Consider the following 15,324-nt stretch of genomic DNA (forward strand, 5'->3'; position numbering starts at 1 on the left):
TGTATGTTGGAAAATAGCTTACATCTTCTTTCATTACCAAAGACAAACAGGTTTTTTTGGGTGGAGATCCTCTTTAAAGTGATTGAAGCACAGGGTCCAGATGGTACATATTCCAGATACTTAGAAATTGAATTCAGGAATAGCCTGTTATATTTAATATTCAAGGACTGCATAACCTTTGGCACAGTGCCACAAAACTGGCAGAAAGCAGAGCAGAGGTGTTTTTAAAAGGGAGTGAGCTCTCCACCTGGGAATCATAATTTGTGAGTTTAATTTCAATACCATTGGAAGGAATGTTGAGGGGCACTATTCAGAAGAACACTGTTGATAGCAGAATGTTTGAGGCAGCATAGTTTTATAAGAAGCGGATTATGCCAGATATAGCTTATTGATTAAATATGTTTAAAAGGGCACACAAACATTTGTGCCCCTTTCCACTCACTATTTGTTGCATGTTATTTTCCATGATAATTTATTAAAATATTGACTGTATGAGTAAAAAAATCTGAAAATAAATTGGGCATACATTAGGAGATAACCTTTTTGTATCATATTGAATCTAGCCAATTATCTAAACTGTCATACTTAGGTTTTTTTGGTTTTTTTTTAGAAAAGGGGTGGTTCACCTTTATGTTAATTAGTATGTTATAGAACGGCCAATTCTAAGCAACTTTTCACTTCGTCTTCGTTATTTATTTTCTATAGTTTTTTAATTATTTGCCTTCTTCTTCTAGCTCTTTGCAGCTTTCAAACCACAGCAGCCAAAAAACTATTGCTCTGTGAAACTACAGTTTAATTGTTATTGTTACTTTTTAGTACTTATTTTTCTATTGAAGTCCTCTCCTATTTATATATATATACTGTATATATATATATATATATATATATATATATATATATATATATATATATATATATATATATATATATATATTCACTGGTCTTTCATCGGTCTTTCACCCTGGGTGCTAAAATATTTTGGATCCTAGCAACCAAATAGCTGCTGAAACTCCAAACGGGAGAGTTGCTTAACAAAAAGTAAAATAATTAAAAAAAACTACAAATAATAAAAAAATATTACTCTCTACATCATACTTAAGGTTAACTCAAAGGTGAACAAATCCTTTAAATACTGATTCCTGTCCTTAATGGGTAAGGAATACATGTCTGTCATTATTAACTCCCCAATGTAACTGCTTATTGCCATAACTCCATCCATTATATGTATATGACCGGATGGTTTCACTGAATCAAAATGCCTCCACAAATGCACAGTGTGTGGGTCCCTAATACCAGAGACTTAATACCCTAATAGTCATAGGGTATGGCAGCATTCTAATAGTTTTACACAGGAGTATAGCGTTAATGTGCTTAAGTAGTATGTGCTCAGTAAGTAAAAGTCACAGTACCTTGCTGGTGATCCTGTTCATGGATGCTTTTGCTTTGGGGTACTTCAACACTTATTACTGGCTGAGAATCCGCTAAGCTATAATTTAGGACCTCGGTAGGTTTAACGGCTGGGAACTGGGGTGTACACTGAAGACCATATCCAGCCTCCGACTCCAAATTCTGTCCCTCAAACATTGGATAAGTCTTTTCTTCATCATGATGGACTGTATTCCTACTGATAGAATCTGGATTATAAGAAGAGATCTATTAAGCATCTTCTTTAGTAACATGTATTTCTTTCATAGTCCAGTCTAGCCAATTTTATTCTTATGTGTTGCAATAAAAAGTTTTATTAGAATTCATATTATATGTGTACATACTATTGTCCCTTCTAATGGGAACCTCAGCCCAGCTGTCAAAGGGCACAGATTGTGTAGCTAGTCTTACCTGTATCTGCCACTTTGTTATCTTGGACAGAATCATTTACGGGGGTTAATCTTGCTGCAGGGGCATTCAGCTGAAAGAAATGAAACACAGAAACCTTGAAATGGTGTATGCTGCCACTGACTGCTGTATATTGTGCAAATATACAATCCTGCATTATTTTGCATGCACATGTTCCCCCAGCTGGTGGATGTATTGGAAATGAAACTTCCTTTGTCATGTAAGACAACTAACCCCCCCCCCCCCCCCCAGTAACAGTCTATACAGTTATAGTTTTTGGCGGGGTTTCAAAATTCAAGTTAAATCCAAAATTTTACAAAACTCGAATGTTTGCTTGTTTGCTCATTTATTAAAAATGTAAATCTGAAAAAATTGATCAAATGTGTCAAATTTGTATTCTACTTATCATTTTCAATGGGTCTAAAATTGAAAATATTTCAAAAATTTCTTATTAAAAAAAATCACTTATGTTTTATGTGACAACTACCATTAATTTCTACATGAATTTGCAAGTTTTCTATTCCATTTTTTTTTTATTTTTGGGCTTAAATATAGAACATTCAAGTTCTGGAAGCCCTAATTCAAATTTATGAATTTTAGTGCAAAAAAAATTTAAATCACAGCAAAAATTTTAATTTTCAACATTGATAAATCAGGATTTTTCACACAGAAAAGTAAACAAAAATAGCCCAAGCCTAGATTTGAAACAGAAGCAAACTGAAGCAATGGATACATACACATATGTATATATACATAGTTGGTATGTTTATGTGTTAACAGGGCATGTTACAACATTCAAAAAATCTATGGGGGTTATTTATTAACTTTCATATTTTTTTGCATTAAAAAGCATGAAATTGAATGATAATGCTTGAAAAAAACAAACATTTTCAATATTTATTAAGCGAAAAAAACAAATAATAAATAAGGAAAGATTACTGTTTTTTTAAAATGTGAGTTTAGTGAAAGTAGATTAAAACTATGAAAATTACACAAATACACATTTTGATAAATGTCCTATTTTATACAACAGAGAACATTGAAAGTCATATAATATTGTTTCTGAGGTCTGATAACTATTTTAGTACACTCCAAGTTTAAGCTAACATAAGACTTACCATAAAACAGCATTCCAGGATGTTGTCATAAGGAATGGCACTGGGAATGGCACAGCCAAGACAACCAATATGGATGTGCCCAACCATATGTTTAAAGGAGAAGCAAAGTCATTTTGGCATATTACTGCCAATAGATTTGGCACATTAGTGCCACCTAGAACACTATATTTATTCTGCAGAAAGCATTAACATACCTGAGTAAAGAGCCCTAGAACTTTCTCTGTTTGTTTAAGATTGCAGCTGCCATTTTAGCTTGGTCTTCATAGCTTCCTGCATGCAGCTTAGCCATTATTACAAAAAAGGAGACAAAAAATCCTGTTTCTTTTCATAGAGAACTCAGTGCAGTTTTTTTCTGTGAATCCTTACGGCTGTATTTACATAGACCTTTCTGATAAAGCTTACTTAGTTTACTTACCTTTCCTTCTCATTTAAAGTAAATAAACAGCAATGTAAAAGAATCTGCTTATATTGGACAAAAAAGGGTTTCTGCATTTTGCAGAAAATTCTACAAAAAGGTTTTTACAAGGACTAAAAATCCATCACAATAGATGGATGCAGATTTTTTTTGGGCAACCCTTGTGCACTGTGGTTTTGCTATTATATACTAGCGAGAAGGAAGGTAGAAGTGGTGAAAAAAGAACCAATTTGAGGATGCTACAATATAGGAATGTTTACCCAGTATTGATTTCATCCGTTTTAAAAGTGATTGGTAACCATAAATATATAGATAAATAGGGAACATAAAAAAAAGTTATAGTTCAATGGGAATTTATTTGACCTTTTCTTTATAGCAAGGATTATAGGATTAACTTGTTTTATTCTAATTTGCCATTTTAACACAAGATTTTCCACTGAAATTTCAAAATGAGCTCATTTCTAATTCTGAATCTGCGGTTCTTAAAATACAGCACCCAGCATTTGTTATATATCTTATGGTCCTCAGCTTGAAGACACTTGCTTTTGATATGCTCAATATGAAATATTATAAACATTAATTTAAACGTTTGGAAAAAGCAAATAACTTTGTTAAACAATGTATTTTCCTTCTATTTCATATAACATGTAACAGTAACAGAAAATGTTTGAGGCTGAAAATAAATAACATTGTCTCTATCCATTGTAGAAGCTTCTTCATACATAACCTTTGAAACAGTATTAAGAATGTATACAGTGTGTTATTGTCGTGAGTAGGGAAACACATTTCCCTGAAACCTTTAGATATTGTTTCAGGGAAGTTCAAAGAATGTTACAACTGTTACAATAATTTCTAGGTAACAACAGAAAGCTGAACTGTATTTGTGTTTGCAGGCTGTTAAATGAAATAAGTGCACAGAGGACCACAAAGGACAACAAGCAAACCTTATTTACAAATAAATAAATATATATGAAAAAATAGCATTGCAGTCCTATTCTTCCTATTTAGTTGTTGTTTTTTTTTTTTTTGCACCTAAGCAAGTTTGTCCATGAGCCTATGGGAGTACATCCTTTGGGATTTATATATATATAAATTACAGAAGTACATTTACAGTATATTGCAGAAGTACATTTATACTAATAAACTATCCTGTATGGCTATGGAATCTATTACTCAGAAATGATTATTTTCGGAATACATGTCCTATTTATTCATAACTGTCTTAGGGGTACATTTAAGAATGCTCACGTAGTGTCTACTAAAAAAAAGCATTTAAACAATTATCATATCGTATATATGATTTTCAACCATAATAGATTTATGCTCCCTTAGTCAAGTACATGGTAATGTTTTATTCTTAAATTGAAAAAGAAATCAGTCAAAAATCAAGGGGCACTTTTAAGAATGTGTCCAGCTCCAGAATCTGGTTCCTAAAACATGCCAAGCTTTCCACTTTTTTGTTGGGGTAAGGAATACCCGATTTGCATGAAGTGTGCTTTTTGGATGAAGAAACCATGCAAGAGTTTGGGAACACATGCTTAAATGTGCCCCATAGATTTTGAATGATTTTATACTGTATGTATGTATGTATGTATGTATGTATGTATGTATAAAGCGCCACAAGGGTATGCAGCGCTGTACAATCTTACAAAATTACACACAGGGAGGACATGTGTTATAATAAATAAATACAATAAATATATATAAATGCACAGGGAATAAGTGCCGTGTGGTGTGAGACACAGTAGGAAGGAGGTCCCTGCCCGTAGAGCTTACAATCTAAGTGAGAATAAAACCTTTGACTTAACATATTTCCAATATAATTGTTTTTAAAAAAAAAATTGTAGACGCTGCCTTGCAGCTCTGCCGTTTATGCCAGGGCACCATGTGTATGGAGTTTGTATGTAGGTCTTTTTCTGGATGTGTGGTTTTCCTCCGACTGCTCTGATCTACTCGCATACTCCAAAAACATACAGGCAGGCAGGGCTGGAACTAGAGGTAGGCAGAAGAGGCACCTGCCTAGGGCGCATCAACGGGGGGGTGCCAGGCAGGGGCCTTTCACTTACCCCTAGTTCGTTGCCCTTTCCCCCCACCGCATTACACCCCTCCAGTTCCCCCAGCAACCCCTGTGTGCATTCACTCACTTGCCTATACGTGTGTGCCCAGTGCCTGCCCACGGAGGGGGGGGGAGCGGGCCAATCCAGCGGGGTTGCCTAGGGCGCCCGGCCGGCTTGGCCCGACGCTGCAGGCAGTTTAAATGTTACCTTAAAACTGACCATAATATTTGTGAATGCAAAAGGGACCTTAGATTGTAGGGCTGGGCTGATGTGAATGATATACATAATCTGTCATTCATATAGCGCTGACATATCTTGCTTGTGTTTAAAATTAAAGCTTACTTATGATTTGTTGGGTCACTGTACCACATTATATATATATACTGTATATAAAAGATGAAATGAGACCAGCACTCCTTATTCCATAAACTGTGATTGTCTTTTTATTTCAATTGGAAAAATTTTTTTACACCAGCACACGCTTTTGACTGTCTTTATATTTCACCATTGTGCTGCTAATTCCAATGTTTCAGTCCCACTGGGGGACCTTTATCAAGGAAAATTTTACCAGGGGTGGCAAAAAGCCTTGCCTCATGGCAGAAGCAGCCCAGATTCCAGCCACTACCACTAATACAGCTTTTCTAGGCATGCAAGTAGTTGCTGTACAGTACTCAACACTGATGTGCTTTCCTGAGCACCGGGTTAGTAGTTATAAAGGAATATGGGATCCTAAAAGCCAGATACTAGTAAAAATTCCAAACAGCAGAGCTGAAGAAGTTAAATAATTAAAAAACTAAGCACAATAAAAATACAATGTAATGTCAATGTGAACTGCCCCTTTAAATATTCAAATAAAATGTGTTCTTTTCTTTATGCTCTCTGCATTGATTATGCAGTATTATGTGGCAAGATTGCTGGTTATCTTTTTCAAGCTAAGCACTACAGCGCATTTGTCCCTGCTTGAAACATAGCCCAGTCTATTGATCTTGTTCAGCCTGAGCACAAATCCTTTCTAAGACCATCAATATATTTCTGGCTGTGGTTTCCTCCACTAGCACAGTTTCACCGGCTGTCCCAGGTCTTATTTTCTTAAACACTTTTTGCTTCTGTAATTACTAGATTCTGAGACCCCAGAAAGGCTTTGATATCTAATGCTAGTTGGAACAGTGGGAACAGTACCCTTGTTCTAGAACTGAAAACCCTAGCAGAGAAAAACACAAAAGACTTATTTGTAATTAGTTGTAATTAGTAGTTACCCACTACCCCTTGGTTATTTTAAATGCTTAGCGTAGCTGTAACATTCAGTTTTTGCTTGCAAAATTCATTTATAAAATAAGTAGAAAAGTTTTTTCCTGTTGTATGAGCTGCTTTTTGCTTCTGCTGCCTATCGAGGTAGGAAAACCAGTCACCACAGAAAATTGCTCACTTAATTGCTACAGGCAGGGCCAAACTCAGTCCTTGTAGAACAGGACTGAGATTTTTTTTTAATTTGTTTTGTTTATTTGTAGAACAGGTATACAGATATATTTACATGACAAGTTACAGAAGCACTGTGAGGGTGATTTTTCAACATTTAAGTTTGATTTTTCTTCATGTGGTAAAACTAGCACAAATCAAGTTATTGTTCAAGAACTCAAATGTCTAGTATTTATTAAGTGGGAAAAAAACAAAGACTCATATGGAAAAAAGTTGCCTTCTAAAAGCTTGTGAGTTTCTATAGCAGTTAATGGGAGTTGTCCTAGGCAGAGTCAAGCCATATTTTCAATCTCTAATTTGAAAAATTTAGGGTATTCAAGTTTTTTATTCAAACAAGTTTTCCTTAATAAATATGTGCGCAATTGATATGTGAGTTTATTTTATCTAGAAAAACAAACTAGAACTCACAAACTCACAAAATGATAAATAAATCCATATACTGTATGTTTCTGTTTATTAACTTGCCAGATTTTCTGAATTCACTGAATTCACTGAATATTCTATTAAGGTCATTTTTGGATGTGGCTAAATACTAAATTAATCACAAAGGATTTGGATAAATACCATCTTGCATCTGAACCCTAATCTGGATATTAAAATTATAGCATAATCTGTGAATATAAAATTGTAGTTTTACCCAGGCAGGCAATCAGGATTAAGGACACCCCTAATATATGGGCTTTATCTCCACTACATATCTCATGCTATCAGTGTACTATAAACAGACCCAGTTTGTCTATATTTGTCCAACAGCCATATGCCTCTAACACTACAACCATCAATAGTAAAAGTCCATGCTTTTCCTATGCACATGCCTTTGTGGCTTAACTCTGAACAGGAATGGTCCATTTATAACGCACATATTACTTTAGAAAATAGTAGTTATCCACTACACCTTTTCCCCTCTTCCCCAGCAACTCAGAAAAGATTTCACTTTAGTATTTTTAAAGAACCTTTTGGTTCTCATACTCATACTAGAACAATGGTGCTCACGCCAGCTTTCCATAAGACTTTATTTCCGACAATGCCTTGAATGCTTCTTTACATGTCTGTCGACTTCATTGCAGTGAACAAAGCAGAGATACTGCTTTCAAAGGAAAAAACATTTATGAATGACTTTGAAACCATTTAACTTGTTTGATTAATGTGTATAGTTCTTTAGAGTTAAATTTCCTTTCATTATGCAGAAACTTTTGGGGTAAGGGAGACCTGTCACTCTAAGAAATAATTTCAACTTGTTTTTTGGTTTGTTTCTCAAGCAAAATAAACTTACTTACAACAGATAAATTATTTAAATGTTGTGTTCATCAGTCTTGGAATTTACAATCACAGCAAGCAGGCAGACGCCATTTTGTGGGCACTATTATAAAGGTAAACTTTGCATTGTGCCAAAATCTTGTTTATGTGTCAAAATGAGGGATCTGATGCTCATTCCCATGCACTGGCTACACAATTAGATGGTTAGGAGGAAGAGGAAAGGGGGGAGTGCAGTGACATCTAGGAAGAATACTGAATAGAAAGTGATAGTATAGAGGCGGGGCAGGCAATATAAATTGACAGCTGGGATTTTTAAATGCCTTTATAATGGGCATGGATGTGTTAATGAAAAAACAAATTAGGGTTTAATATTTAATTTGAAAAGGACTTTTATTCTACAGCTTTTTATGTCTGGGTGACAGGTTCCCTTTAATAACTCCTTTAATGAGATGCTTTGGAAGTTATTGTAAAGAATGTGTTATTTGCAAATTCATATTGTTCACATGTTTTTTTCTATAAATCATGATAAAGCAAGCACACTAAGGGGCTGATTTACTAACCCACGAATCCGACCCGAATTGGAAAAGTTCCGACTTGAAAACGAACATTTTGCGACTTTTTCGTATGTTTTGCGATTTTTTCGGCGTCTTTACGAATTTTTCGTTACCAATACGATTTTTGCGTAAAAACGCGAGTTTTTCGTAGCCATTACGAAAGTTGCGTAAAATCTTGCGATTTTTCGTAGCGTTAAAACTTGCGCAAAAAGTTGCGCTTTTTTCGTAGCGTTAAAACTTACGCGAAACTTCGCACCTTTTAAGTTTTAACGCTACAAAAAAGGCGCAACTTTTCGCGTAAGTTTTAACGCTACGAAAAATCGCAAGATTTTACGCAACTTTCGTAATGGCTACGAAAAACTCGCGTTTTTACGCAAAAATCGTATTGGTAACGAAAAATTCATAAAGACGCCGAAAAAATCGCAAAAAATACGAAAAAATCGCAAAATACCGATCTTTACGAAAAAAACGCAATCAGACTCATTTCGACCCGTTCGTGGGTTAGTAAATCAGCCCCTAAACCTGAACCAATGCCATTTATTTTATATAAAAACACCCAAACTGCACCCTTCTGTCTGACACAGTCACAGTGTAACCATCAATTACTTAAACATCAGTATATCTTTAGCCAGAAACTGCTGAATAAAATCTCACTACAGTTACATTTTAGAGATCCTTACAGCAGTGACCTTTAAACAACAGCTCTTTTGGGTGTTTCTGAACTCCCATTCTCAGTATGCCATCACAACAATGTAAAGACGTAGTGGGGACGTTTTTCAGAATCAATGATTGAGGAATTTATTAGCGCAAGTATTGAATCTTATGGAACTGGATTCCATTCAGCAAAGCAGGATATGCTTTGATAATTTGCCCATTAGTGTAAATGCTCCTGTGACTAGGCTAGTAAAAAAAGAAAATTAAGCTATTATATGTCCTTAAAAAACAAATCAACCCAATTGGCTTTAACATGCCAAGCAATTATTATATTTTATTCACACAATGCCAACACATTATACAGTGCTACACACAAGGTGAATTAATCAACACTATTGAAAGAACTGCGCTTTCAAGTTATTGCATTCTGTTTAGGTAATTCATGCAATAATAAGCCAAATCTCCTTCTGGACATAAAAGCTGTCCTGAAAGACTTGACACCAACATACCATTTCAGTTACAGACAAAGGGAATGTTACTGCTTATGCCACACATAAACATCTACTACCCAACTATAACAGAGGTATAAATATATATATAAACATAAGTAACTACATTGTAAAAGGTAATATGTTATTTCTAATGTCCTTTCTTCTCACAGTCCCTTTAAAATATTCAGTGCTTCTGTGCACTGTGGTTGTAATGCCCAAAAACCATACCATAGGGTATACTGCATGTGGATATGCCTAATAACTCTGCACAGTGACAGTTTCAAACCTTAAGCAAGAAGGTGGGGCTTCATTACAGTTCATTATTCTTTACAGCAAGGGGGGGCTAAATTAAATGACAATGCTTGACCTGCATAAAAGTATGCGTGCGTATGAACAACTTTTAAAGGGATTTATTAGCTACCCATTTGGTATAGCATTTTTTTTACAGTGTGACTGTTAAAGGATCAGCTATGGTCTTGTTAAAGGTAATATATTCCACGGTGATTGGAGCTAAACTGGTAAAAGATCTGCCACTTCAGCCATAAAATGTATATATAACAAGCTTAAACATTTTTAGAAACTAGCAAATTCCAACAACAGGAATATAATAATTAAATAATATTTTACTGTTTTCATTAGATATATACAAACATAAAATAAAGCTTTGACCTTTTATATAAAAATGATTACAATAATGTTACCCATCTGGATTTAGTACAGTTCTCCATTCCTACCCATACAGTATTTATCAGTGTACAAAGAAAAAATTAAAACACAATTTACCTGTAACTGCCTCAGAAGAGCCCTGAGCTGACTTAGCCACTCTGGATCCAGGCTTTGTTCTAGCTCAGGTCTGTCCAAAAGTCGTGGATCAGAGTACCGCAGACGTTCGGCTAGCTGTGTATAAGACACAGAGAATTCCATGAATACACGTCAGAATAGTTCTTGTTGTTTAAAATAGTTTTAATGTTTTGAAAAACATACTGTATACTGTGTATGGGACCTGTTATCCAGAATGCTCAGGACCTGGGGGTTTTCGGATAAGGGGTCTTTCTGTAATTTAGATCTCCATACTTTAATAAATATATAATAGTAATAATAACTATACTAAAGTCTACTAAAAATAAATGTAAACATTAAATAAACCAAATAGGATTGTTGTACCTCCAATGAGGATTTATTATATCTAAGGCTGATGCCACACGGTGTATTCTCGGCAAGCTGAAAACCGCTACTGTAGTTTTACCCTACCTTGTGCCTGCACGCAAATGAATGAAATACGCTCAGGTGCAGGCATGTAGCCGATATCCTCCAAAAAATGCGAAACTTCACATCTTCGGTGGATATCCGCTTCATGGGCCTGCACCCAACCGTATTCCATTAATTTGGGTGCAGGCACAGGTAGGAGCGTTTGGCGCTATTTTCGGCATCAGCCTTAGTTCGAATCAAGTAAAGGGCACTGTTTTATTATTACAGAGAAAAAGGAAATCATTTTTAAATATGTTAATTATTTGACTAAAATAAAGTCTATTGGAGATGGCCTTCCTGTAATTCAGCACTTTCTAGATAACGGGTCTCAGGATAACCAATCTCATACCTGTATATATTATACAGAGAGAGAGAGAGAGACATAAAGTATATACCATAAACAGCTGTTTTACCTGGGTTCCCAAGCTGAGAAACAACATAAACAATGCAGAAGAACAACACTCACAGGATTTGCTGAATCAATCTTCCAAAGGTTTATTTTGCTCAGCGTTTAGTTCCCCTCACAGGGACCTTCGTCTGGAGTCAAAGAGTGCACTGTTTGACTCCAAATGAAGGTCCCTGTTGGAGCCCGAAACGCTGAGCAAAATAAACCTTTTGATTCAGCAAATTATGTCAGTGTCATTCTATATATATATATATATATATATATATATATATATATATATATATATAAATAACATATAATATTTATATATATACAAATTACATATATCTTAGTAGCTCAATAAAGTAGATTATTATTTTTAACCTAGATACGTAAGTGCATTGAACTTGGTAATAAGTCATAGTTACATAGTTAAGTTGGCTTGAAAAACGGCCAAAGTCCATCAAGTTCAATCCTTCCAAGGAAACAGACATAGACTCACACCGACCTATATATACACTCACATACACAGTCTATATATACCAACATCAATACTAACTGTAGATTTCAGTATCACAACAGCCTTAGATATTGTTCTTGTCATGTGACTATAAAGCTATAGATTAGTGAAAGTAGAAATATTTGTTAAGTGATGACGCAATTTTTTCATGTATGTCAAATATGTTCATGCATGGATCCAGTTTAGTACTCAGCCAAATATTTTGTGGCAGATTCAGAATTTAGCCAATTCAGTCCATTCCTATATATATATATATATATATATATATATATATATATATATATATCCTTTAACATTATACTTAATCTTATAAGACATTCAACCATTCCAAACATTTCATACTTCATAATAACAGTTTTGGGTTTTTTTTTTTTGTTTTTTTTTACGCATATAGCATCTTGGAATCTATGAACCTGTAGTCAATTATAGGAGAGCTGTCTTAGGGGCTGATTTACTAACCCACGAATCCGACCCGAATTGGAAAAGTTCCGACTTGAAAACGAACATTTTGCGACTTTTTCGTATTTTTTGCGATTTTTTCGGCGTCTTTACGAATTTTTCGTTACCAATACGATTTTTGCGTAAAAACGCGAGTTTTTCGTAGCCATTACGAAAGTTGCGTAAAATCGGCCGATTTTTTTGTAGCGTTAAAACTTACGCGAAAAGTTGCGCCTTTTTCGTAGCGTTAAAACTTAAAAGGTGCGAAGTTTCGCGTACGTTTTAACGCTACGAAAAAAACGCAACTTTTTGCGCAAGTTTTAACGCTACGAAAAATCGCCAGATTTTACGCAACTTTCGTAATGGCTACGAAAAACTCGCGTTTTTACGCAAAAATCGTATTGGTAACGAAAAATTCGCAAAAAATACGAAAAAAACGCAAAATACCGATCATTACGAAAAAAACGCAATCGGACTCATTTCGACCCGTTCGTGGGTTAGTAAATGTGCCCCTTAGTGTTTGCATTAGTACATTCTAAACAGAAATGCTCAACAAAATTTAACACTCCCTCTAGCTAAATTATATGCTGCTTTGAGGCCACTGGGAGGAACATCCAAGGGGTTGGTAAGCAACATGTTCCTCACGAGCCACTGATTGGAGATCACTGCCATACACAATCCTCAGTACCTGTTATGGATCTTCTTTCCTGTACCTCCTTGTCCTGATCCCTTGGCCCAGCCAGCCCTCACTTCCTACCTGCATGATGGCTGCCCTCCTATTGGAGCTGTGTGTGTAACTGTATCTCCCCTCTATGTAATGTGTTGTCTCCTTGCAGTTCGCTGACCTCCTATATTGACATGGGGATGGTGGCTCACAGGTATTTTGGCACAAGGCCAGGAACAAATTGGGCTTGGGGTTGCCATTTTTTCTAGAGAAAAATGAAGTGCTTCCTATATTTTTGTCTTTCTATCCTATGGCTGAAGGTCCTGCAAGAATAATTAGCTGGAAGGACCTTCCCAGTACCCACTGACACAGAAGACTAAGAGAAGCTTCCACAAGGACTTGCATTTTCTCATGTCGCGTTTATGTTTTCTTTCCTGAGATTGCCCAGAAAAACACATTGTTGGGCCGATCGCTTGTAGCTGCACTTAGGCCTTATCCGCAACTACATGGAGCTTCTGAAAAGACAGAGCTGATGTGCTTTGTAGGCAGGTGGAGAGAAGTGGACGGTACACCACATGCAACTGTGGCCTTAATGTATCATTTATATTTATGAGCAGGAGCTGCCATACTAATACTGAGCACTTGGGAAAGGGCCAGCTAAACGTACATACCTAAAACATTGTGCTCTGCTTCTTTGGGGTCTGTAATCACTTAATACATTTTCTATGGACACTTACAGCCCACTGATTTATTAAACTTGCATATTACTGGTTTAGACATTTCTAGGCACCTAAACAAACCAGTAATATTAATCTGTCACCAGGGTTAAGCAGCATGGAGCTTCCAATCATAGTTAAAGGGGTTATTCACCTTTGAGTAAACTTTTAAAATGATGCAGACAGTAATATTCTAAGACAGTTTGCAACTGGCGTTCATTTTTTATTTGCAGTTATTTAATCATTTTAATTTTTGTTCAGCAGCTCTCCACTTTGGAGTTTCAGCAGCTGTCTGGTTTCTAGGAGCCAAATTACTTTAGCCCCAGGGGCTCCGCACCCCCCAAGGTGCCCCTGCTGGCCGTGTCACCCGATTCCATTTTTAAGGACAATTCCAAACTAGCTTATTTCTATACAGGTATTACATCTGTTATTTAAAATGCATAGAACCTGGTGTTTCTGCATAAGGGATCTTTCTGTAATTTGGATCACCTTAGGTAGGATTTCTGTTTTTGGTGCATCAAATGAAAACTGATGGAAAGATACAAAAGTATTCTATTTGTTTATTTCCCAGCCATTACTGTAAACTGGTGGCTAGGCTCACCCACGAGCCTTAATTAATCTGCCCCTTTTTTTGCCAATGTTTTGGTGCACAATAAAGGCTTAATTTACAAAGCTAGGCACGTGCTAGATGTGTTAATAGCACACTCTACATCAGGCACCAAACAAAAAACATGGCAGCAGGCAGTGAGTACAGGGCTACTGATCAGTGTCGGACTGGGAACCCAAGGGCCACCAGAAAACTTTAGACCCTAGGCCCACTCTCCAAACTATTTTTCCTCCTTTCCTTACCCAACCTCTTTATTCCTTTATTTTCCTCTCTTTTATTTACATGCTAGCATCTATTCTACCATGTATTTCTCCTCTTTCTTCCCTTTCACAAATAGGGAATGAAACAGGCCAAATGGTCAGGAACAGGAGGGCCCACTTACACCTGGGCTCACTGGGAGTTTTCCTGGTATCCTAGTGGGGCAGTCCGACACTGACCTAACATGTAGGCTTGTTTGAGTGCACCGTAAATTGTATAACCTACATTGTTCAGAGGGTATAGTTTTCCTTTAATTTCCTATGTAAGTGCATTACTTTTAAGATAAGGATTAACATTTCTTGCAAAGTACATTAGTTGATTACAAAGTAAATTGTGTGACCAGCAGCAAAAAGTCCCATTGTCAATATAAGCTTATCCATATCTTGCACAGTAAGCATCTGATTCACCTTGATTAGCTGAGATATCAGTACCACAGATCCAGAGTGAGCCAGCACTGCAGAGGCAATACACTCACAGTAGTGCAGAGCTAGAGATGTCAGACCATAATCCATCAGTCGAGCAGCATAAAGCAATTTATACACCTGCAGGGCAACAGAGTAAAAAAACAAGTAAGAGTAATAAACCCAGGGGGGGTAGCACATTTCTATAAAACAGACCTGTTTTTCTAAATTT

General features: G+C 36.0%; 1 protein-coding gene across 2 annotated transcripts in view; it reads right to left on the bottom strand.

Moving 5' to 3' along the window:
- Positions 1–15,324, bottom strand: part of sec16b (SEC16 homolog B, endoplasmic reticulum export factor) — an 89,107-nt gene that overhangs the window by 31,142 nt on the left and 42,641 nt on the right. For both annotated transcript variants that reach the window (XM_031900967.1, XM_031900966.1), the window contains exons 17-20: positions 15,099–15,233; positions 10,639–10,752; positions 1,837–1,906; positions 1,410–1,634 (exon numbers count right to left, since the gene is read on the bottom strand). In XM_031900967.1, the coding sequence (XP_031756827.1) occupies positions 1,410–1,634; positions 1,837–1,906; positions 10,639–10,752; positions 15,099–15,233 (544 nt within the window). The remainder of the gene's footprint in view (positions 1–1,409; positions 1,635–1,836; positions 1,907–10,638; positions 10,753–15,098; positions 15,234–15,324) is intronic.

This window comes from Xenopus tropicalis, chromosome 4 (genome assembly GCF_000004195.4).
Source record: "Xenopus tropicalis strain Nigerian chromosome 4, UCB_Xtro_10.0, whole genome shotgun sequence".
In the NCBI taxonomy this organism is placed as follows: domain Eukaryota; kingdom Metazoa; phylum Chordata; class Amphibia; order Anura; family Pipidae; genus Xenopus; species Xenopus tropicalis.